The sequence below is a fragment of the Sciurus vulgaris genome (genome assembly GCF_902686455.1).
Source record: "Sciurus vulgaris genome assembly, chromosome: 2".
NCBI lineage: Eukaryota > Metazoa > Chordata > Mammalia > Rodentia > Sciuridae > Sciurus > Sciurus vulgaris.
Window position 1 is genome coordinate 11,232,036 of NC_136462.1, and position 26,295 is coordinate 11,258,330.

Below are 26,295 nucleotides of genomic sequence, written 5' to 3' on the forward strand. Positions count from 1 at the left end.
TTATTTATTTTTATGTGGTGCTGAGGATCCAACCCAGTGCCTGACACGTGCTAGGCAAGCGCTGTACCACTGAGCTACAACCCCAGCCCATAAAAGTTCTTTTCTTGCACTTGGTATAATAAGGTATTCTTTACTTTCTGTACTGTCATCTAATCATTAAAGGTTCGCTCTGTATGAGTTGTGTAGGTAGATTGCTTTGCTATTGTTGAGCTTTTTTGACTTGGTTTTAGGAGACATTTTGATGTGACTCATGATTATTATTTGATAGTGATTGGTGGTGTTATATAATGGGTAATACATGTAGTGCTGATTTCTAGGGAGGATAACTTTTCAGGGCATTGAGGCGTTTAATTCTTGCCACTGCCCAACATGTAAGAATTTGTTTCATTTGAGAAAACTATGTCATAGACATTCATTAGTGACTTTAACATGCTTATTTGTGGCAGAGATAAGGGAAATATTTATTAAGTACTTCCTCATTATAGGCCAAGATTGCATACATTCTCATTTAATCTTCGCTGTAATCCCAAGACAAACTCAATGTTGTCCTTATTTTATAGGCAAGGAAACCAACACTCAGTGATTGTTGCCCTGAGTTGAGAATCTAGCCGAGGCATAGCCAGGATGAATCACTGTTTGATTTCAGAGATATTGTATGTGTGTCCCTTGCAATATATTGTACCGGGTGGGTTTCAAGAGGATTAGTAAATCCTCAGTTAATACTTGGGGAGTGAATGAAGCTGCCTAACCTTGAATGTTTGGATGACTTCTGCTTGTCTGGGTATTTCAGGTTGTTTCTTTTTTCCTTTTAATGTGGGAAAATACACACAACATTTGCCCTTGCCTTTTCCAGTGCACAGTTCGGTTGCATTTAGTGCATTCGCACTGTTTTGCAGTCGTTAGCGCCATTCATCTTGCCCATCTTAAATTCTGTATCCCTTTGAACACTAGCTCCACATGCTGCCCGCCCCTCTGCCACCTTTCAGCTCTCTTCTGAATCTGAGCACCCTAGGAACCTCACAGAAGTGGGCTCCTACGGCAGTTGTCCTTTTGTGTCTGCCTGGTTTCACTTAGCTCGCGCCTTCAGGGTTCATTCGTCATAGCGAATGTCAGGCGCACCCCTCTTCTTAGCACTGAAGGGAGCTTCATGGACGCACAGACGATCCCAGGCTCACAGAGATTTCACTTATAGTTTTTCAGCTTTAAGATGGTGTGAAAGCCACATGTGCAGTAGAAACTGCAGTCTTCTCAGACAGTGTTGTTTCCTTGGTGTTGTACCTCGTTAGCCTGTGGCTCTTGGACCTTTTAGACCTTATTTTCTGTTATTTTGATTTTTACTAAATCCTTTGCATGATAAAAGCTGAGTTTTAGTTCTTAATTAATTTCTTCTAAGGAGACTGGCATTAGAACATTTGTGCAGAGACAACCATTTATTTAATAATTCGTAATCTGTCTACTTTGAGAAAAAAATGTAAGATGTTCTTACAATAATGGCAGTTGTAGAGAGTTATGAAACTAATGGTAAAGAGCTGTGGGAATTAGTGTGGAGGGAGAGCATAAGTCGAAAGGTAACTAAAGTTTTTTTTTTTTTATTTTTGATTTGCCAAAGTGAAAGAGGAAATTGAACTAATTATAGTTGGCATTGATTAGTGAGAGGAATTATACTAGATAGTCAGGAGAAGTGGGCATTTCTCTCATATGAAGAATAATTGTTTGGATTCTTACATAAAATATCAGCGTATGGAAAAGTTTCACATCTTCTGGATGATAGAGAAACATTTTTCACATGCCCTTGTAGATAAACTGGATAAAAGCCTCAGGTGTAATGGGAAAGCCTTCACAAGACAGGTGTGCATGAATCTGGTGATTTCATTCATTGGAGTTGAATGTCTTTCAAGTGGTATCCCTTAAATGTCATTTGCTTCATTTATGCTTTTAACTGATGTCAAATAAAAATCCATTCAAGAATGAACTCTCTTCTGGACTGTATAGGCAGTCAGGATTTTCCCAATAGTGATTTTCAGCTGGTCTTTGGGAATGTGTATTGGTCTAAAAAGAAGACCTACTTATATGGTGGTGTTTACCCAATGAATGACAAAACACTGAGAGAGAAGCTTTGCTTTTGCGATGTAGCTAATGAAATTGAAGTTTTCAGTCATGTAAGAAAGCCTGTATTAAAATTCTGAGTACAAAATGGCTTTCACATTTGTCTATAAAGTTGCTGATGAATTAACATTGAGCTATAAGTATACTACTATAAATGACTCAAGAAAGATGACTCAAAACATTGTCTAAGGATATCAGTATGACTGTTACTAGAAATAAGACATGACAGGCTTCAGTTTGGCCTCAGGCTTTTAGTTTTTGAAGCTCATTGAGATTAGTGCTCTTGGTTGTTAAGGTTTGTAAAAGGGTGAGCATTAAGGATCTCTAATTCACATTCATTGCCAGACAGTGTCTGGCCTGTAGGAAGTGCCCACTTTTGTTGAATGAATAAATTATTTTATAATATTTTTTCAAATTTTTAGAAGGTGAAACAGTTTCGTGGCCAAGTGTAGTGGCACACACCTGTAATCCCAGCTACTTGGGAGGCTGAGGCAGGAGGATCCTGAGTTGGAATCCAGCCTAGGCAAATTAGTGAGGCCCTGTCTCAGAATAAAGTAGAAAGGACTGGGTGTGTAGTTCACAAGTGGAGTGCTTGCCTAGTGTGCTAGAGGACCTGGGTTTGGTCCCCAGAACCCCAGAAGCAAGCAACCAAGCCAGTCTTGTTTAGAGTAATACTGCTTTCATAAAGATTACCGTTCTGAATTTGGACAAATAGTGCTACTTGCTCCTTCTCCACTTGTGAGTTGCATGTGACTGCATGTGTAGAAACATTGCAGACTGTGGGTGGTATTAAGAATCATGGAAGAAAACTGGTATACTATTCAGAGTTTTATTGTTATTATAAACTTTTTCATTGTTGAATGAGGCTACCCCCCCCCCCTTTTTTTTTTTAAGTGACAGCTCACTGTCTGCAATAGAGATTTTGAAAAACACATTCAAAAAATCTTGGAGATTAGAAAATAAGGTCATTTGACCAGTTCAGAATTTTTAAAAATGTCCATGCTTAAATAGTGAGAGAAGGGTTTTGGTTTAAAAATTGATCATTAAAATGATGGAAATGATTCTTTGATGAAGGAGTTGGTTTAATAGCCCTATTTGAAGGGACAGAGTGCAGCAGTAGACTTCTCTAGTATGTTGAGATATTCTGAGATTTCAGGATTTCTGTCATCCTTCCCTTGGGAGCTGGCAAGAAGGGCAAGATTGCCATGAGACTGTGACCTCCCCTCCTTTTACATTTCTGCTGTACAGTCGTCACTCATGGTTGCCTTTTAGACTTTTTCCATTTTGCCAAATTAAATGTTAATTAAAAAAAACAACTTTTGTACCAGAGATTGAATCCAGGGGCGCTTAACCACTGAGGCACATCCCCAAACTTTTTAAAATATTTTATTTAGAGCAGAGTCTCACTGAATTGCTTAGGGCCTCTTTAGGTTGTTGAAGCTGGCTTTGAACTCACGATCCTCCTGCCTCAGCCTCCCAAGCTGCTGGGCTCCCAAGCTGTCAGGTGCCACTGCACCTGACAAATGTTAATATTTTTGTCCTAGCATTGCAGGGATGTTAAGAGCAGGCGTCTGGTGTTAGAGGGACCAGGGTGGAATCCCTCTAATCACAGTTAATGGCTGAGGAGCACTGGGCACACAGCTGCCTGAGTGGCAGCTTCCTCATCTGTAAAGTGTCTGCTTGTTCAGGTTCAGAGGCAAAAACTCTGCCCCGTGTGGCATGGCGTGTGACTTGCATTTGATACAGTTAAGGTGATAGTGTGTTTCCTTTAAATGTGTGCTTCAGAGAAAAGTTTACTACATTCTTAATGTGATTGGATCATTTCACAACTCAAAATTATTAATAATGAATTGCATGTCCAGCTTTGTAATGGAAGAGGAAAAGGAAAAGAGGGCTTGAGAGCTATATCTCTGGACTAGTTCTCTCTGAGCTTTCTCCAGCTGGTGCAGCTGTTCTGGTTGGATCTCTGTGACATTGATACCAAGTCTAATTGTGCCTTAACTGTCTCCATCATCCTTGAAGAACCCATTATTCATCTGTTACCCAGGAATAAATGTATCCATGAGACTATACCAGCTTTACCAGCATAAGCTTTATACACACACACACACACACACACACACACACACACACGAGTCATATACACTTGATGTAGACAATAGTTCCCTGATTTGATGGAAGATATAAACCTTATCCCCAGGAAAATATGCCTGTACATATTCATGATTTTATGTAAAATTATGGGAGGTACAGGGCCCCATCCAGATGATTTTGACTGTGGCCACACATACAAGTAATAGTTAATTTAGGAACAACAAAATCCCAGATAATTGAGGCAGATGTGATTGATAGAACTGAATGAACGGTGTAAAAAGTAATCTACAATCTGTTCTAGGTGGGCTTTACTTCTGACTCACTTTGTGGTTAAAGACAAGTCAGCTTGGGCTTTATACACTCAGTTTTAATTTTCTCACAAGTGTAATGAGAAAATGTACTAAATCCCTAAAATATCTTGTAGTCAGTCATTTTTGAAATGCCAGTATAATTCAGGGACTTCTCCATTTCAGGCTTGAGGATCTGGACTCAAGACGAGACATGAGGGACTGTCTCTGCCAAGCATTAAGTGACTGAAAGAATGGAGATGCATGTAATTATCGTATGTTCAGAGCAGGAAATGTAGGGTGAAAACCGCTGGGAAGAACAGCTTCAAAGCTAGATAAAACCTTGGATGGGATAGCAGACCCTCTCAGAGATGAGCGTTTTCTTCTTCTCTGTCCAGATTTGGTTCAGCTTAGTAAATGTTTGCTAAGGAAGCAGAAACTGACAAACTCTTTAAAACTTTCCATCTGGTTCCCATAGCAAAGAGCAAAGAAGCCTTTGAGAATCCTATCTGATGGGCATCTTTTATTTTAATTTTAAAAGCTTATTACATTTTGTATGTAACACAGTACTGACATTACCCATTTTTTTAGTCATGCATATTGTCTAGCTAAATATTAAAAAGGAAGAAAAGCAAATCCTAAATCTTTTTGTGTACCTGTTACACATTATAAACTCAAATAATGTGTTAATCTTAGACCAGTCATACTGTATTTTCAGTACAATGCAGAATTCTTTTGAGAACAATATGTGGATAAATAACAGAACAGTGTTAATTGGCATTTTAATGCAGTGTCTAAAAGAAAATTAACATTGAACTGGAGTTGAAGAAGGCTGAAATTTTTGAACTCTGCCAGTGTCTTAAGAGGAGTAATTCTTTATTGCTTATGTAATATATGGACTTTAATTTCCAGCCTTTCTTCAATAAAATGTGTGAAGGCCAAACAGTGCTTTCCTTTTGAGATCTGTTTATAAAAGAAAGTTTCCATTGACATATGACAGACTTCTGAGGGAGGATATTGTTTTTACAAAGGCTGTAGCTATCACTAGTCTTTGTAAACCATTAGTGTTTTTGTGTTTTTGTTGCTGAACATTAGAAGGATTCCGAGATTTTTTTTTTTTTTTTTTTTTTTTTTTTTTTATGAGTTGAGAACATGCTTTGGCTAAGAGTAGGGAGATAAATAGTTAAATCCTCTAACATAGTTTGTTAAAATATTTCTCTCAGTATATAATGTATTAAAGTAAACTGTAAACTAAAAAATATAAAATATATGTACTAATAGGTACATATATGCAATCTGTTTTGTCTAGGCAGCAGATGCTCAAAATGCTTACCTGTGTTATCTGTGTTGTATGAAGTTACACACTACATGTTGTTTCTATAATTTGGCCTAGTCTATTTCCCCATGCATGAACCTACTTTGTGGTGATAATCTTTTAATCATTTCACTAGAGAGATAAATCATGTAGATGCAATCCAGGATTATATATTACATTTAGTTGTCAAACCTCTATATTCTTTTAATCTAGAAGTTTCCCAACTTTTGTCTTTTATGATGCTGACATTTTTGAAGAGTTTTGAGTTGGTTGTTTTGTAAAATGAACCTCAGATTTGGTTTTTATGTTTCCTCATGTTTAGATCCAGGCCTTGCACATGAGATTAGTGTTGTCAGTTTGTCCCAATATTGGTAATCTTAACTTTGTCAGTTGGGTTGTGGTAATGTCTGTGAGGTTTTCAAGTTTTTTCACTGTACCAGTTTTTATTCTAATTAGTAGGTAATCTTTGCAGAGATAATTTCATAGTATGTAAATATTCTTTTGTAATCTTCACTCAAAGGTTTGGCATCCATTAATGATTCTTGCCTTAGTAACTAATGTGATGGTAAAAATTACTAAGGCAGTGGTGATTTTTCTTTCATTCCTGTTACATTTATTAAGTAGATATTGAGTAGAGTTCGGCCTGAATTTTAAATCTAACAAAATATAATTTCTTTTTTTTTGTTAATATTTTAGTGGTAGAAGGACATAATACCTTTATTTTTATTAATTTGGTGCTGAGAATTGAACCCAGTGCCTCACACATGCTAGGCAAGTGCTCCACCACTGAGCCACAACCCCAGCCCCACAAAATACAATTTCTAAAATGAAAAATTAAGTTGAGAAATACTGTCTGAGTCTTTGGGGTTTCTCAGTTATACCTATTGCTTTTAAGAACTTTAAGTTGTTTTTGAAACATCTTCCAGATTAGAATCACAGTACTTTGTGTTAATGTAGAAGAAATTTTCACAGTGGTTTGGCGTTAACCAGAAGTCCTAGCCATGGCTGGACGCGGTCAGAGTTGATCACTGCACAAGTCATGGCCTCGCTGGCTCTGACAGTTCCTAGCTAGCCCTTCTTTGGGCTTGGGATGCCAAGGATGGAGACATTGACTTGTTAAAATTGGGTTGTTTAAAGTTGTTGTTTTTTTTTGTTTTTGTTTTGTTTTTTTTTTTTAAGTAACAGGTATTTACATTGAGTTTTGTTTGAACTACAAAAAGCTGTGTTAACTCAATAGATGTTAAGGTTAGAACTATAAAACTTATTCTCAACTTAGAAGTAATCAATGACAATGTATTTATGAATATTTCCTCCCCTGCATTCCAAACTATATCCTTATTATGAATTTATAGTAAGATGAAAATCAAACCAATCCCAAAGTGTATAATAATATGAATGTAAGTGAAATATGAGTTAGTGCTCTTTTTAGAAATTTTAGTAATTTGTGAGGAGATGGCAGTAATAGCTACATGGAGCAGTAGGTGTAATGACGCCCTGGTTTGGGTGGTGTAAGTAGCCCACATGTGGAGTTGAGATAGAGGTTTTTAGGGAAAGCTGGGCATTGGGGCATGAAGGTGGGGCCAGGGAGCAGGAGTCATCTGTTGGAGCCTCTTGTGAAGATGGGGTGAGGTGGTGTTCACAGAAGCTGTGAGGCGGAGCTTGTTTTAGTGAGCTTTTCCACCAGAACAATTTTAAAGGAGTAAAAATTTAAGGGCTCTTGGTTTCAGTGGTCTTAGTCCACAGAAGGCTGGCTCCATTCCTAGGGGCTTGAGGTGAGGCAGAACATCATGGTGGAAGAGTGTGGCAGAGGGAAGCAGCTCACATGATGATCAGAAAGAGAGAGACTCCACTCTGCAGATACAAAGTATATACCCCAAAGTCACATCCAGTTCCCACCCCCAGCCACACCCACCACTTCAGTTACCACTCAGTTAATCCTTGTCAGGCTAATTCTCTGATTGGATTAAAGCTCTGACGACCCAGTCGTTTCTCCTCTGAACCTTCTTGCATTGTTCTTACACGTGAGCTTTTGGGGGACACCTCACATCCCAACCATAATGGTGCTTTCCCCCTTGCCTGGAACTTGTCCCGTATTTACTTCCTTTCTCATTTATTCATTGTCCATCATATGCAGTGGTCTTTTAGGTTCATTTTGCCTCAGGATTGGTCTCACTTTAGTATTCAAGCCCTCATGTTAAGCTGTCTTTTTCTTCTTCTTACACAGTGCTGGGGGTTGAACCCACTGCGCCTTCTGCGTGCTAGGTAAGTGCTCCACCCCTGAGCTCCCAGCCCCCTTATATTCTCAATACATCTTAGCGTATAGAAAGTTGTAGCTCCTTTTTCCTCACGGATATTCTTGCGTTGGTGTAAAAAGCAGGATAGGCATGGATTGAACAGAATTTGAGCACTTAAGAATAAAGTACAGAAACTTGGAATCAAGTATTAACCTTAAAACTCATCTTGAAAGTTAGTGGTGTATGAACTCTGTCCCTTGAAGCAGAAGTACAGGGAAGTGTCACTGGGTAACAGGGAGGGCCTGGTGGGTATCTGCTGCTTTGGTGTTGGAGTATCGTCTTAAGAGAAGTACTCCCAGTAAGTGGGTCATGGGCTGGCAGACTGGATGATGCTTTGCATATGGAAGTTGATGCATGGGGTTTGCTAAATTGGTATTTGACCTGTGCCCCACGTCAGTTTTGGACAAATCTAATTTTAGGCATGATTATGTTGAAATCTAAACATCGTACATTTATGATACAGATTAGAAAAACCCAGAAATTTGTTTGGTTCATAGAGAAGTACATGGAAAGGACTGTGAATTTGTGGTTAAAATTAGATGCTGGAATAAATACCACATTCGTGACTTAAGAGGGGAGCAATTTTTTATTACCTGATTTTTAAAAAGCACCTAAACCACAGTCATCTCTCTAAACTCATCTTCACACAGATCATCCCAGTATGAAAGTTTGTTCTCCAGATCCAAAAATAATACATACTAAAATGCAGAAACTTGGGGGTGAATTTTTGTTCTCCCTCCTCCCCTTGCTTTTGCCTTCTTTGGTTTTTAACTAAGACAAATCATGATCTTATTCTAGATAAAAGTGTTATTTGTTGATCATAACATAGGCATTTTGTCCATTATAAACTCTCATCATTTTTAATGGCTGAATTGAGTTGCATCGTGTACAATGAACCATGGTTTGCCAAACCATTCCCTGTTCATTTTTAATAAACTGGGTGTGTGGTGTGTGTTTCTTTTCTATTGTAAATGATAATGGCAAAGGGAATATTTCTGTCTGAAGTATCCCGCCCCCCCGTGGGAAGCTGTAGACTAGATTAATATGTAAGGACTTTTTATAATGACATGGCAATTAAAAGCAAAAATTAAATATTTCTCCTGTGCTGTGTATTAATTATTTAAAGGTACTGATGTTCAAATTCTTGAACTTATCCAATTTCTTTCCTGTTAAGTCTCTTAATCTTTGATTTGAGCTTGGTATTCTCATATTGTATGTTCACTAAATAATAGTTGATACACCCTTCACTTATATACTGTGAATATTTTAGATATCCAGAATTTTTATTTTATATTTTACATTTTCAGAATTTACCCATTTGAGTCAGTTGTGTGGTGCGGGCCTATAATTCAGGGACACTGGAGGCTAAAGCAGGAGGATTACAAGCTTGAGAGCAACTTAGTGAGATCCTAGCTCAAAAATTATTAAGTTAAAAGGGCTGCACTGTGTTCAGTAGTAGAGCACCTGCCTAGCATTTGTGAGGCGCTGGTACTGTAAGTAAATAAACAGAAAGCATATCTCTTTGTTAGGATTTTTTGCCCATGTCTGTAACATTTTATTGCCTAAAAAAGTTGAGTGAAATGTTTTCAATGATGTCTGCCCCACCACTAAGTGGCACTTATTAGTTTTTGTTTTTGTTTTTAAAAAGAACTAGTAGATACAAAGGTATTTATTTCATATTGTGTACCATATTTAATGATTTTTAAAAATCTCTACCATAATATAAATTTCACACTGACTAGGTCATTGGGAATATAGAGGAGGAAAACATTTATTCATTCTACCTTCTTAAGTTTGATAGGTGAGTAGTTTGAATTAAACTGACAAAAGACAGATTAACAGGAAACAGAGCTTAAAAATTCTATTGATGTTATTGCTATTTTTGTGTGCACCTGGCTTCAAAAATAGAAGTGAAACTCCTAAAGAACTACCTTCGCTCAGACTTCCATGCTGCACCTTCACTGAGGGCGGGTGATACAGCGCGAGACAGAGAAGCGGGTGTGGTCCTCTAGGGCCAAGACTGGAGAAGAGGGTACTAGGAGGCACACAGGAAGCCCCTGGTGGAAAGGGTTACTAGTAAGGTGTGTTTGTGCAGATTAGTGTTGAGGCCATCTCTGTCTGCTCCTTTAAGGAAATGGGGGAATGTATGCCTTAGTTTTTGGTAGAAAGGGAGAAGGAAAGCAGAGAACTTTTTCTGAATCTGTTGAGTCTTAATTGCCTTCAGCTCAAAATAATGGGCATGCCAAAGCACAGCATATGTGAGTGGTGGCATGTGTCAGTCCCCATAGGAGTTTGTGGCTGGAAATACTGTAAGAGTCTTGTATAATTTATTAGAAGATTGCACTTTCTATGCTGAATCTTAGAATTCATAAAACATTTTAGGTTTTCTTTAAGGAGTTCCTTAACATTTTAAGGGGTTAAGAATTATTTATAAACAGTGGTCATAGATAGAGGTGGTGCTTTTTAAAAAGCTATCATTTTTGGAGCATTTTCTATGTTCTGAGTCATTTTCTCCTTACCAGATTTAAGATCTCCTTTTATCTTTGTGATCGATACTCCTGTTTTATAGGCAAGGACACAACCTTAGAGGGTTAGTGACATCTCAGTGTTCACCTTGGTCTTCCCGGCACAGAATCCTTTGCTAGCATTCAGATAATTTTTAAATGAAAGATACTTAAAAAGAAAAAAATCTGCTTTGTACATCCCTTGAGTCCTGGTGTCACCTCTGCAGGGGGGTGTCCACGAGGAGGGAGCGATGCACTTTTTTTTTTTGGCTGTACTGGGGATCGAACCCAGGGCTTTGGGCTTTAATAGCAGGCGCATCAGCTTGACGTGGGAAGTCAGCTGCAGACTCCAGGAGAAGCGGCGGTGGGCAGGAGTGGTTTTCACACAGCTCGGCTCCTTCTCTGTGGGTTCATTTTTAGAACAACACATTATTTGCCCATTTAGCTCCATCTTCATCTTTTGAACTTCCTCTCCCCAGTGTAGTCGGGCAGTGTATTTTTGGATTTCTCTAGTACTTCCAGGAAATGGGATTTTGTTATTTGGCATGAATATTTGAGAACTGGCCTATGATAAAAAAAAAAAAGCCAAATATTGTGGAAATATAATTAAAAAAACTTCAGTCCCCTAAACATATTTTCACAAAAAGAAAACTGTTTTATTACTGAATAGCATTAAATCAGACTGCAGTCCCCAATCCAGGCAGTTGAGAAGACAGAAAGAAACCCGACTTTCTGTAGCAAAGTGGTGTCTAAATCCAAACTGTGAAAGTAAAAAGGACGTTTTTCTCAGTCTTTGGAACTGCGATCCAGGAGACAGATTCAAACAACTTGGAATCAGTTTTGAGAAAGGCAAGCAAAATGAGAGCTTATGTTGAACAAGGAGCATTGATTTTTCACAAGACAATAAAAATTCTTTGTGTGGGGACTTCTGTTGGAGTTGAGAACAGGTGCTGTGTCAAAGGGCCAGTGTGACTAATAGAAAATAGAAAAGGAAATGTATATACTTAGTAAAAATATCCGTAAGACAGAGTCCTGTAACCTCCTGCTGTATGCCTCTGGTCTTCTCTGCTCAACTGCCTGAGTCCAGAGGTAACCGCAGTGCCCGAGCCGAGGCTGGCTGCACTCACGTGTGCCTGGTCCTCCCTCACAGGCCTCCCAGCTCCATTTCGAAAGGTCTTTCAGTGTTTGCATCATACTTTCCCTTTAATTTTCCCCATTGTTATTATCCATTGTATCCATATTTTCAAGATAAATTGCTAATTTTCTCATATCTTTATGAGTAGGTTTTATAATTTAGAAATTGGAGTTGTCTTCCTTGATGATTGTATTTCAGAGGTGCTCTCAGGTTCCCAGGCAACATGCTGTAGTTGACACCAGAGGCTTAGATGACATGCACCCAGGGGGAAAGAGGACGAAATTCTGAGAAAGCAAAAGGGAGAGGAGTTCCTGCCCCTCCATTTTCAGCAGGGAGAATTATGCCCCCGTCTTTAATCTGTGCGTGCCCTCTGCCAGATAGCCACCTGAGCCTGTTTTGCAGCCCACCTACACCTTTAACTTAGGTGGTCGCAGTTAGAGTGATGCCTGTCGGCTCCCCACAGTGCTTTTGTTGGGAGGAACTTAGAGCCCTTCTCTGCTTGCTTGCAGGAGTACTTCTGGCATAGTGTCAATGCCACAGAAGTTAGATTGTGTTTTTCCTGTCTTGTGTACCATGGGACTTGATGGAAGTTGTTCATTTGAATTTGAGTGTAGAAATAAAACCTGATAGTGATTATAAAGTCGATAGTATTGGGATCTCTATGACTCATAGTGGGATGGATGAGTTGGAAGTTTCTGTAACCAGTTTTGAAAATTCAGACCAGAAAGGTCTGGATGGTTCAGGTGGTTGCCTCTCCTTACTAGTCTTTGAAAGGATGCAGCCTACCTAGAGGCTAATGTGAGTTAAGTTTATTGGTTTGTACTAAAACTTGACCAGGTGTCTGGTATGTGAGTTGTCTGTTTTAGAGTTATCTTAAAGGGCTCTATGAAGCAGAACTTCGCAGGCTTATTATTTAAGTCATGGTCATCAATTAAAACTAGAAAATGACCTGTTGACTTTGTATTATCAGCATAAAATAAATCATTATACTTGACATATTTCTTTCTAATAAATATATGGAATTGTCTAGGAAAAGAATTTGGATAACTTAGAATAAAATGATGTAGAGGGTGACACATCAGGCCATGTTGGTGTGTGTGGTCTATGCGTCTTACTATGTGGCAGTAACAGAATAAAATTAAAATCCAGTGAGGTGACCTTAAGACACAGACTCTGATGTACTGGGAGATAGGAAGAAATGATCATGTAAAGCATAGTACTGATTTACCATAGTGCACGTTAAGTATTTTTAAAGTGAAATTTTACTGGGGGGAAAGTAACTTAATGCCAAGAGTTCTCCCTTATGTCTAATTGGGCTGAACTAACAAGTTTTTCTTTTTTTTTTCCTTGCAGTTGTATTAGTACATAACATTAATTTTAAAGGGCAGCTCTTTCAGACATATCTTCTTGTCTTCCAATAAAAAAAATAAATTTATGAGGGATCTGATTCTGATAAGTTGAATACGAAGATTTAGTTAAGTAGCAACTTGTTAATAGCCAATTTCTTAAAGTTGATATTTAAATATGAGTTGTCTCTTCTAAAATATTCTCTCTGATTGCTTTTAGGTTACCTAGGGTATGAATTAATACAGACTTGGAATCTCTGAAAGAACTTAGAATCAGCATTTTGAGGTAAATATGTGTATACTAAAGTAGTAAGGTCATCCCCATATGCTTTGTTAACATCTTAGCAAAAAAAAAAAAAAAAAAAATTGTGTGAACTGAGGCAGTGTGGTCTCCCTATGAATGTCCTGGAGGGTTGGAAGTCGGTGAGTGACAACAGACCACCACAGGGAAGCGTGCCTGTTGCAGTCAGCTTGTTCGCATGAATAAGATTTGGTGTCACATCTTAACAAAACCAATGTTTGTTGATTAAGTATTTCTTATCAATGCTTTATGCTTTCTTAGTTTTTTAATTTATAATCTCATTTAGGAGAGGCCCCCAAATTTAAACTTTGCCCCAGTACTAACTTTGTTAACTGTGTTCTTGAATTCTTTTATTCATAAACTAATTTTATAAAAGAGCTTATAGTATGAATATAACTGTTCTTTATGTTTTTAATTTCACTTTGGGGAACGAAAATTGTTTGATTTTAGACATGTATTAGAGAATTAATTCTAGGTCATATCAATTTATCACCCAAGTGCCTCTTCTGGTGACTTTCTTTATTTTTTTTGCTTTTTTTTTGGGGGGGGGGTACCTGGGATTGAACCCAGGGACACTTAATAAGCTACATCCCCAGTCCTTTCTATTTTTTATTTTGAGACAGGGTTTCCTAAGTTGCTGAGACTGGCTTTGATCTTGGGCTCCTGCCTTAGTCTCCTGAGCCGGAATTATAGGCCTGTGCCACCTGCTCTTTATTTCTTTTGTATGTGTGAATTTAGGAAATAATGCACAATTACTTTTTCACTTTTCTGTAATCTATAAAACATGATCTTTAAAATTTACTTAATTTTGATTTCCTTTGTATTCGTTTTAAAATCTTTCCTCCCACTCTGCCCCCAACACTCCTGAGTTTCTGGAAGTTAGGCATACTGTTGGTAGAGCTCATTCTCTTGTTCTTTGTTGTAAGATAAGGCTTCATATCCTAAAATAATTCAAATATCTTGTGTTTAAAATGTAATAGTACTATATAACGGCCTTTATTCAGCTCTTCATATCAGCAGGACTCTCGTGTATGTTCACTTTACAGGAGTCTTATACTTGGCCTTTTTTGCATTTATTTTTAGAGCAGAAGCGTGGGCATGCTGTGATTTTCCAATAAACTGCTATCACAATGTCAAAATGCAGTTCAGACAGCAGCAACACAGAGATCTCAAACATTAAAACGGTAAATCTATGATGCGTCATATGTGGAAAGAAGAAAAGAGTTCATTCTTGTGTCTTATTATTTTTTGCAATGCTGGGAATTGAACCCAGGGCCTTGTGTGTTCCACCCTCGAGCTATACCCCAATCTTACTAAGCTATTTCTAAGTTAATAATACATAGAAGCTGTAAAACAGTCTCACCAATTTCATAAGTATAAATTACTTGACAATAAATTTAAAACCTGCAGTTGAAGAACAGTCACTTGGAGTTATTCTTTTGGTTTTGCCAAAGTAGTTAACGATAGTTCATCTCTGAAACTGCAGAACTTTCATTTAACAGCAGGGACCCAGGGCTTTTCATTAGGCCAAGTTTAGAAAAAAAAATATGCTTAAACATGCCAAAGAAAGTAATAATTGGCAGAATTACAGGTTTTTCTGTTTTTACATTATTGGACAACCTGTTGCGTTTTTAAACTCATATTTACTTTCCCTAAATAGTCCCTTACTGGAGCCAGTCACCGTATATGAAATGAATGAAAATTAATTTAAATATTATGACTTTTGGAAAACATAATCAGAAGGCTTACATTCCTATCAGTCCTCTTTCCTACATTCACCCGTCAGCCTAGGAGGTTTGGGACAGATGCGCTTATCCAAACCAATTAAAAATATATATTGAACTATCCATGATTCTGTTCTCTATCATGTGGACATTCTTGAGTCTCTGACTCAGCTTATAATATGGAACATTACAGCAGGAAATTTAAAATACAAAGAATGAGATACATTTTGTTCTTGTGGAGCATGTATCCAGTAGAAGAGTGAGGTGCGTATATATGTCTGTGAATGTACGGGATACATAAATTATGAAGGGCAGATGAGCAGAAGCTGGTGGAAGGGTTTCCTGTCACTCAAGTGACATCATTTTTGTCCTGCAAACCTGCATTATTGTTCCGATGTGTCCTGGGTGTGGTTCAGGTCAGTGGGTCAAACAATAAAAATAAGACGTGCAGGTGCGGCACTCATACGTGTGAACTGGGGCCAGATTGTCTATATCCACAGAATAAAATGTATTTCTGTAGTTTTAAAACAAGTGTAGGCAGTCGGGGAGCATTAGACATTCGGCCTACAGAGATGACTCTTGAGTTGTGGAAATGGTTGGTGACTGGTGAGGAAGGGAAGCAGCATTGCAATCTGGGAATTTTCCAAGTGAGAGGTCATGCAGTGGTGAGTAGGGGACAGTGATATCCAGAGTGTTCTTTGGGACCAGATATCACAGAGGGATGTGCTTTGATTAATTTCCCATTTTAACACCAAGTTTCTTTTCTATAAATGCTCTTCTAATATAATAGTTTGTATTACCACTTGCAAGGTTTCGTTTTTATTTTCCTGAAAGCTGATAGAATCCTCTTGTTTTCAGAGTTCCGTGTTTCATTTCTTTATTGCCATCTTGTTTGACATTTCCTTTACGTAGAGCCCAAATGCTGACAAACATATGCTTTCATTTCATTATTGTTTGATGTTTTCTTCATTTTTATATTCAAATTGCTTCTTAGAAACTAACCACCTGTCCTTTTCCCCAAACTCTGTGCAGATTGTTACTGGGGGAAAGTTATGAGAATTGTCTTGTTTTCTAACCAAAACAAAACAAAGTTTTCTGCTTTTTGAGATACCAGGAACATAGGTTGGACAGTGAGTCCCCGTGCGTCTCCTCCTTTCCCAGGCTCTTTACCTGTTGGTTTGTAGGAGCAAGATTGTCACTTGTGGTTGAGTTGGTGTCTTAGGTCACACTGGCCTGAGGAACAGTGGAGGTGGAGGGCTTGCTTTTCAACAGGAGTTGAGTCGTCTGCTCTGCTGGTCTCAGCCCAGCTTCTCTGGCCTGCCTGCTTTCCTTTGTGACTTTACTATATTGTTTTCAAATAAGATCTGTTTCCTCCTTTGATTCACTGCAGAGGGGAGACTGACCACATTTCCCCCCAGTTCATTTTTGAAACAAGCATTTGCTCATTTGCAGTTTTAAAAAAGATTTACTGAGAGCAGAAAGAAAGAAGGAAAAAAAAAAAAAAAAACCTGCCAAAACTCATAAGGACAAATTAGAAGAGAATTTCTAAGTTTCAAAAGTCTCAGGAGCTTCTAGATGGAATCCTCCCATTTCTTGGTGTGAGTGGTGCTAGACTAGTGGTTTCTCTCTACAAACACAGCTGCTCAGCTTTCCTGTGATGTGGCTGCAGGACCTCTTCATTGTCCGTTTCTGATCTGGCTTTTCTTTTTTGTCTGGTTTGTCTTTCCTTTTTCCTTTCCTCCCTGCCTTCCTCCCTTCTTTTCTATTCTGTTTATTCCTATTATTTTTTCTCCTTTTTTCTTACCTCGACTATAATAGTGATTTAGATTATCATTTGATTTTCTTTTGTGCATGAGTCACAGAAAATTCAACTCCAGCTAGCTTGGGTAGGAAGGGAATTTTTGGCACATGTAATTGAAAAGGCCATTGTTAGATTGGGCTTGAGGTTGGTTGACCTTGCAGTTCACTGATACTACCGAGGACCCAGTTTCTTTTTTTTTTTCCCCTCTGCAGTGGTAGTTTCATGACTTTTTCCTAGGGTGAAGGGTAATTTCTGCAACAGATGAGACATGTTATTGGGAAAGATTGAATTTCCTTTCAACCATCAAATAAAAGTCCTGAATTTTTTGTCAGTGGCTTAGCATTAACCAGTTTCTCTGGCCAAGGATTGGTTTGGGCAGAGAGCAGACAATAAGAAATTGGATCCTTGGTGACTTCAGTGAGCTGCTGGTTGCCTGAGACAGCACAGAGCTGGGGATTGGACCTGTGGAGGAAGGGCACAGTGGGTATTTGAGGTACAGCTGCAGAGTCACCCATAACTGTGCCTTTGGATACATAAAGGAGGGAAGTATTTGTCTATATTCCAATATAAAATTTAAGAAGGGACTCAGCAGTCTCCTGTGTGAGCGAGATCAGTATGTCCAAGAGATTATCACCCTTGACTTGCGCTTTTATTGCAGCATCATTCACAGAAGCTGACTGAAGCAACAACTCAAGTCTGTCTGAGAAATGTACACACACACACACACACACACACACAGAGGAATGTTATTCAGAAAATGAAGAAAAAGGTTTACTGCAGGAATAAGAACAGGACAGTATGTGCTTTAATTTCTGAATCATTTAAAACAAGTTCCAGTCATCATGGTCTTTTACTCTTAAATACTTCATGTATGTTTCCCAAGAATAAGGAACTACACTGTGGTTATCAGCTTCAGGGAATTTTAACATTGCTGTCATCTACAAATTTTAAAATGGGTTCAATCATGTCCTCTATGAATGAATGAAGTATCTCAGATCCCTGCACTTGAAGATCGATTACAACATATTCACAGTAGCCAAGATATTGAAACAACCTAAGTGTCTGTCAGCAAATGAATGAGAACACACACACGCACACACAGAGGAATATTTAGCTCTAATAAAGAAGAAAATCCTGCCATTTGCAATAACATAGGTGAACATGGAGGACCTTGTGCTAAGTAAAATAAGCCAGGCTCGGAAAGACAAACGCTGCATGATTGCTCCTATGTGTAGGATCTAAGTGGGCTTCTTATAAGCAGAGAGGAGAATGGTGGTTACCAGGAGAAGGGGGACGGGAGAGTGTTGATTGGTTTTGTAGAATGACTGAGTCCTAGAGCTCTGATGTACAACATGAGGACTATGTTAATAATGTGGTGTGTGTTGCACCCTAGAATTAGCTGAGAGGGTAGCTCTTAGTTGTTCTTACTACCCCCAAAATGGTAACTGTGAAGAGATGGATGGGTTAATTAGCTTGACTATAAACAGCTTACCTATATCAAAACATCACACTCTTCATCTTTAATATAAGCAATTCCGGCTGTAAAAAAAGTTCTTTATGGCGTTGTTCTCCTTCAGCTTGCGATCCAATCTGTCACGTATTACAACAGTTAGTTATTACACCTCTTACAGCTTTCTTTAATCACCGACATTTTCCTAGTTTTTCTTTGTATTTTTTGGCATTGACGTTATTGAAGAATATAGTCTCTTTCCCCCTTTAAAAAACAACATTCCTCACACGTGTTTTATGGACTGTTTTTCTGGAGTTTATTGTCATTGTACCGTGATATCTCTATGAGAAGAAAGGGCAGCAGGGGAGGAGGGACAGGCCTGCTCTGGAGGCACCTGGTGTCTGGACGGCCGGGTGGGAAGTGGCTGGCTGTGCGGTACTGCCCTCCTTCTACTTCCTTTCTTCTTCCCTCACCAAGATTTGGGCTCCTGCCCTGACACTGCCATCATGTCCTCTACCGTCTGGAGTGCAGAGAGGGCCCAGGCATCAAAGGGCACGCAGCCCTCGATGGGGCCAGCTGCAGTCGTGAAGAATAGAGGCATCAGGAGGACGGGGCAGTGCTGTGCCTGCCTCAGCCTGCGACCTTCAGAATGGCCTGTTGGCCTCTGGAGTCAGGTGGACTGGACTTTGGCATGGTGTTCTTAGCCTCTGTCGCCAAGAAAATGTTGAACTGAGGGCCCGAGGGGTTGGACAGTGACCGCCAAGTGGGGGCACCAGCACCAGGGGGCAGCTGATTTCTCACGGGGAACATGGTTCCGTGGGCCCGGGAAGACGGCTGCTCGCTGGTGCTCCTGAAGCCCTCATACTTCGCGTGCCACCTTCCTCTGAGGAAGAGGTGAGACCGCCTGGGCTCCGTGCTCTGCGGCCCTGCCTTGCTGAGTTCTGCAGCCTGAGGTGCCCAGGCCATTCCTTGGGGAGCCCTGTACCGTGGTGGTGAATTCTTGTCAGGCAGAATTGGTGTTGTGCCTCGGCAGGAAGGGAGCCATCCTTGAGGCCTCTCGTTGGATTAGATCCAACAACTTCATCGCATTTTGTACCCTGGTTATAAATTTAACATGTCAGGAAGAGTCACGGGTTTTGTTTGTCAGAGAAAGAAGATCTGGATTCTCCTTCCAGTTTCAGAGAGATAGCAGTGAACATTCCAGCAGGTAAGGGAGGGCGTTCCCGGCTAAGGGGCCAGGGCAAGGCAGGCCTGCCCGCTGATGAACTTTCTCACATGGACCTGAAACCCTAGCCCTGTTCTGGTTAAAGACTCAATTTTTATTTTATTATTTTACATAATAAAACTTGTGTAAAAACTATGAGATGGTAGAATGCTTAGGTAACTTGAAAAAATGTCCATTTCACAGAATGGCATGCTGGCTTTAATTGTTCTGGGGTACGTATAGTTTTAAAGATACATATCTAGATTGTTAATTGACTTTGCAGTGTTGTAGGTTGTCACTTGAGTGAATATCTATATTCGTGGCCTTTTGATAAAATGAATCATTAGGTGAGGTGTTCTGATCTGTTCTGTGGTGTGAGCACAGTATTCCTTCCCTTATATTGTATCATCATCTTATCGATAATAACATCATAGAGATTTATTGATAATACATTTACATATACTTACATACTTTACATATGCATATAAATGTGTATATTTACATATGTTATTTATGTGTATATCTTTAACAAGGCATTGTACTATTCATATTTTCTTTTAAAGATGCACTATGGACACTGTTCTACGTAGGTAGTTATAGTCTTAATGGGTTTAAGAATTAGTGTACACATAGCCATACCATAATTTATTCAGCTAATTTTCAACGAGTCGATTTTAAAGTTTTTTCTTGTTTGAAGTAATAATGCAGCAGCACCTATTCATGTCCTTAAAACTATGCAGATGTCTGAGTCATGCTTTTAGGAAAGTTTCTCAGTAGAGGTGTGCTGGGTCACATATAGAATGCTTGACTTTTAAAGTGATCCTCTTAGATCAAGCGAAAGTAAAGCAACTCTAGGAAGCATCTGAAATGGCCCCCAGGAGTGATGCTCTGATGTTTCTCTTGTTCTGTGCTTTCTTTTGTCTTAACCTTGCATGGTTGTGTAATGGTGTTCTTTTCCCTTTTGTAGTAAGCTGTGCTAGACAAAAATGCAATGAAAGAAACACTGGATGAGTGAAAAGCCCTGCTTTGCAACCCCTCGGCATGGCAGGCCTGCAGCTCGTGACCCCTGCTTCCTCACCAATGGGTCCTTTCTTTGGACTGCCATGGCAACAAGAAGCGATTCATGATAACATTTATACGCCAAGAAAATACCAGGTACTAATGAGAACACTAATACTGGAGCGTTTCTCACTAAAATGGAATAAATTAGCATATAGTTGACACAGCTAAAAAACTCATTTACCCTTTCAAGCCTCCCTCTTCTGATTAATTTTCTCATTTGAAACACTTGTTCTTAATAGTTCTTTTCTTTTCTAACATCTGCTAGGTAATTGATTTGTTCTATTTGTGAAATTCCTTATCCCCCCACCCCCTCTGTAATCTCACTGTCCTTAGTATTCATTTGGGCGTGTCTGTCCTAATGAGCTGGGTAGGAACTGAGATTGGTTTGATAACACTCAGTTGTGCACCGGCGGAAGCCCAGTTACTCTGAGTACTTCTACTGAAGTACTCTGTGCAAAAATAATTCTTAAATTATAAATGCCATTTTAGCATCTATTTATAGCTATGTATAGCAAGCAATTCATTCTTCTGATTGTTATTCTTATATAAAGGTGGAGAAAGTATTTGTTTTGGGGAAAATTATTAGAGGAAGATTTTAGAAAACACCAAATTTCCTAATTTAAAAACCCAGTTTTCTAAATTTCACACTTAGGTGAGAAGTATGTAATCTTGTTTTCCACCGTATTTCTAGGTTGAACTGCTTGAAGCAGCTCTGGATCATAATACCATCGTCTGTTTGAACACTGGCTCAGGGAAGACATTTATTGCAGTACTACTCACTAAAGAGCTGTCCTATCAGATCAGGGGAGACTTCAACAGAAATGGAAAAAGGACCGTGTTCTTGGTCAACTCTGGTAATATAAAATTATTTTATCAAATGGTGTGGAGGAGTTTTATGTTTAAGCAGAATGTCTCTGTGGATGTTAAGTTATTGAAAGTGAAGAGAGTTTGACAGATGTGCTTGTTGAAACTCTGCTAAAGAAATATTTATTTCTTTGTAGTATTCCCCTGATTTGTTCTAATTCTGTATGTCTTTTGAATGAATTACTTTTGGAACGTAATTTATTACCATTATTTTTATCCATGATGTTTTAGCTTCACAAATCATGTCAAAAGATGCTTAGATACCTTTTGATTTGTGATTTTGCTGTGCCCAGTTGTAGAAAGTTATATGCTTCTTAAAGCTAGATACTCAGTTAGCGTGAGTTTAAAATATTGGTTTTATATGTTCAAGATTATATATCAAAATAAAAAATATCAAATGTGTGCCTAAGCTGATAGGGTCCTGATAGACCGTCGTCACTTTTCCTTCTTGTTTTCAATCCTCTCAGCGTAACTCTGTTCTTAATACATACAAGACTGTCTTATTTCTTGGTGAAAAGGTCTGGTGTTGTTGAGAGGGCAGCAGGGATAGATCTAAAGTGCTTGTTACTCCAGTCTGGGAGGGACAGTCTGAGGTTGGAGGGAATCTGCCGTAACATAGCAAGGTGGTATAAGGACCTCTGGAGTGAGTGGCAGGGGGCCAGGTGGTGAGTCTTGCTAAATGCCTGCTGGAGGGTGACTTTGGCACTGTGATTATGAATTGGCTGTTTAAAAACTGGTCGCTGAGTGTGGGGGATGAACCTGAGCATATCCTGACTGCCTTAGTCATAAGTAATCCAGAAAGCCAGTGAGGCAGCGTCTCTCAGACTTACATGGAACGTTGTATTTGTACTCAGCAAACCAGGTTGCTCAGCAAGTGTCAGCTGTCAGAACTCATTCAGATCTCAAGGTTGGGGAGTACTCAAACCTAGAAGTAAATGCATCTTGGACAAAAGAGAGATGGAACCAAGAATTTACTAAGCACCAGGTAAGACTTGTGGAGAAATTCCACTTTATAAATCATTCAAGTCCTTGTCTTGGTTTATAAGATGACCCATAGCCCTAATATGAATTAGGTTTGAAAATTTCACTTTCCTGCTCCTTCTCAGCCTAGGGATCAGCCCTTTGGCTCTCTCTCTCATTGTAGGGCTCACTCATCTGAAAAGAAAGTGAATTTCTAATTTGTGTTCCTTTTAAATCTATGGGAAAGAAACTGCTTTCCTTGATATTTACTTATTTGAAAAACACAAGTTTGTATGACCTGTTTCGTTAGCGGATGACCTGCTTTCAGGAAACTGCACTTGAGTTAGATGTATTGAAACTGGAGAAATTTCTTGGTTGAGGATTTTGGATCTTTGATGGATACTCCCTCTGAGGTCCATGTTTCCAAGTAGCCAGCATGTGCTGAGGGCATTTTATGTGTGACGCTGGGGACGTGAAGTAGTTAAGAGATGCTTCCTAACTTTAAACAGCCCACAGCCTACTAGTAGTCTCACCCACTGGGCTAAAGCCTCATAAATAAAGCCCTTCAATGTCCACAGAATGGTGGGCTGTGAGTGAACATTAGAACCGCAGACAAACTTGCTTATAACTGTGTGAGCTGTTTGTATGATATTATTAACTGGACAGATTTCATCAATCAAAATATGGCTCTGGGAACCTAAAAACACCTAAAGGTCTCTCTTATCAGGAGTCTTTTCTCATAATTTCCCCCTGTTTTCCTAATGTACTTACTGGTTCCAATATATGAAATTCTATATAGTTAGAATTTTCGTTCTAATTTTGAACTAATGAATTTCCTATTTCTCATATATGATGCAGTGGCCCTGTGATCTGATCTCGTAAAGTATATCCAAGCAGGTGAATGGCATATGTATTGATGTCAATTTTATTTTAGGTTCTCATTATGACTTGCTATGTCGCCTTGAATGTCTTGAAAAATGGTTTCTTATCACTGTCAGACATTAACTTGTTGGTGTTTGATGAGTGTCATCTTGCCATTCTAGACCACCCCTATCGAGAAATTATGAAGGTAGGTCTTTAGACTTTATTGGTCTTAATAATTCCTGGCCAAACTACTGAGTATATTCAGCTTTATTTTTAGATATAAAAATAATAATATTAATTAACAATACTGGGAACTTCGTTCCAGTATATGAACAAATGATTGTTAATGTTTATGTAAATCTATAATGTTTTTAAACATGATACTGTAAGTGACTTACACGTAATAATCTTGTAGTATATCTAATATGTTTTTTGGAAAACAGATCTTTTAAACACACCACAGTAATTCCATATTATGTTGTCCATGTCATATTGATGTTTCCCCTGAACTAATTGTTTTTTGAAATTTGTCAATGTTCCCCCCACCCCCCGTGGTGCTGGGGATTGAACCCAGGACCTTGTGCATGCCAGGCCAGCACTCCATCAACTGAGTTATATCCCCAGTCCCTTGTTGGTGATTTTGATGTTTTAATATGATAGTGTCTCTGGTTATGGCCTTGCAAAATGAAGTCTTTATTGTCAGTATCTTTTATTATGTTAGCTCTGTGAAAATTGTCCATCATGTCCTCGAATTTTGGGACTAACGGCTTCAATTTTAAATGGAAAATGTGATCCAGAGGAATTAGAAGAAAAGATTCAGAAACTGGAGAAAATCCTTAAGAGTAATGCTGAAACTGCAACTGACCTGGTGGTCTTAGACAGGTAAGTACTTGTAATTGGCTTGGCTTTACAAGACTAGTTAAAACTGATATTAAGCCCACAGTATCCTTTGTAATGCCTTGCAGATAGCACCTGTGTCAGCAAACAGGTGGCCGTTAAAAATAATGAGCAAGACTAAGCATTCTTTGTAAGTATCTTCCAGTTCAAGAATCTAACCTTGTTTGCCCAGAAAGCAGCAGATGGAGGCGCTTCTGCCTTGAGAGATTATGTTGCATAAATGCCAGCCCTTCCCATTCCCTCGTGTTACTGGAGGCGGGGCAGCAACACACATTCTCCTCTGTTACTGTGCTTTGTTGTTCTGACCTTGAGTCTCACATGATCCCTTGAAAGAACATGAATTTTTTGAGAGAATTGAGCAATATACTTTAGAATATTTGGAAACACCCTGTTGTTTTTAAAATGGGTTGCAGATTTCTGAGAAGAATGCTGTTTATGATTTGTAGGTTCATCTCTTTGAGGAGATTACTATTTTGAGTTTCAGTAATATACACACAGAAATGCACACACACAGCCTTTCTGCTGTGTTTAAATTGGTGGAAGGGAACCTATATAAATTAGTGGGGAAATGATTTTCTAAGTAATTATAGCTAATTCAGTTCATAAAGTTTTAAACAAGCCTAAAGATTACCAAGTGGTGATTTTTATTTTTTATTTTATTTATTTATTTATTTTTTGGTACCAGTGATTGAACTGAGGGGCACTTTACCAGTGAGCCACATCCCCAGACCTTTTTAAAAAAATTTTATTTTGAGACAGGGTCTTACTACATCACTTAGGGCCTCTCACTAGGTTGCTGAGGCTGATCTCGAACTTGCTATCCTCCTACCTCAGCTTCCCAAGTCACAGGTTTACAGGTGCATACCATCATGCCCAGCCCAAGTGCTGATTTTTAGGTAGTTAGGATAAACAGGAAAAGAGTGATTGTTCTGGTTATGAATTTGAATCAGACATGGGTTCGATTACTAGCTCCACTAGTTGTAAACTGACCTCAGGCGAGTCACTTCCCTGAATGTGTAAAATGGCATTACCGTGGTTTCATAGGATTCTTCAGTGATGAGTTCCATGGACACATGGAAAATACCTTGTATGTGCCTGGCATTTAGTGGGAATTTGGGGAATTCTCTTTGTAGAGTAAGAGGAAAAGATAACATTTGGGATTTTGGACTTAAGGTATCCAAATGCCATATGAAATACAAATCTTATGGCATGTAGACTCTTCTATTTTTGACTTTCCTGAGCCAGTATGAGCTGTGATTAGATGTAAAAGGCTACACTTGTGCTTTTCTCTGACCTGAGTGTGTTTGCTTGGTCTGGTCTAGTGGAAATGTTTGGGAGAAGTAGCACTATTAGAGCAGGTAAGTAATAACTACCAAGTATCCTAGAAGTTTATAGCCATTTTTGAATGTTTGTGGCTTTTAGTTTACCTACTTTTCTAGACTTGCTTCTCGTTAAGTGTAAATTCTGATTCGGGTTAAGATAAATAAAAACTCGGGCTCAGTGGTAGAGGGCTTACCTGGCATGTGTGGAGCACTAGATTCGAATCTCAGCACACATATAAATAAATGAGGTCTATCAACATCTAAAAAAATTATTTAAAAAATGATAAGTGAAAACTGTAGTGTTTAAATATGTCTTCACTGTATTTCTGAGGTGAAGTCATCGTGTGTGCTTTTAGGATATTGTGCCATTCTGGCTGTCACAGTTCATGAAAGGCAGGACAGATCCAAGGAATGATGTCAGAAATGGATAGAAACTGGGTGGGGGGGCGTTTCTTTACGAGGATACATTAAAAATAAAATGGACTTTTGGAAATGTTAACTTAAGAAATCTCCCCTCTGTGACATTTCCCCTTTCCTATTTTAACTTCTGAAAAGGAATTGTACTGAGTTTGAATATTTTGAACATTTTTGTTCCTTATTCTGGCTGATATCTAAGGGGGCAAATGATGGAAATCTAATCCCAAAAACAAAACCAAAAAACCCAAATTTCTCTCCACAAAAGCCTTTGAACACCAGCCTTATGTCTTTGTTCCTTGCAACCTAAGAGGCCAACATGGGACAGATAAAAGGCACTTCCTGGTGGTA

The 26,295-nt window shown here is 38.8% G+C and overlaps 1 protein-coding gene across 14 annotated transcripts in view; it reads left to right on the top strand.

Moving 5' to 3' along the window:
- Window positions 1-26,295, top strand: part of DICER1 (dicer 1, ribonuclease III) — a 67,877-nt gene that overhangs the window by 7,648 nt on the left and 33,934 nt on the right. For 2 of the 14 annotated variants that reach the window (XM_079126560.1, XM_079126561.1), the window contains exons 1-5: window positions 20,573-20,716; window positions 21,315-21,477; window positions 22,342-22,472; window positions 23,382-23,516; window positions 24,033-24,193. In XM_079126560.1, coding sequence (XP_078982686.1) covers window positions 20,603-20,716; window positions 21,315-21,477; window positions 22,342-22,472; window positions 23,382-23,516; window positions 24,033-24,193 — 704 coding nt within the window. In that variant the 5' untranslated portion in view covers window positions 20,573-20,602. Of the gene's footprint in view, window positions 1-7,487; window positions 8,065-13,301; window positions 13,368-13,441; window positions 14,567-20,528; window positions 20,717-21,314; window positions 21,478-22,341; window positions 22,473-23,381; window positions 23,517-24,032; window positions 24,194-26,295 lie in introns of those variants that run through there. The other 12 variants (XM_079126562.1, XM_079126563.1, XM_079126564.1 and 9 more) reach the window with 12 other exon arrangements.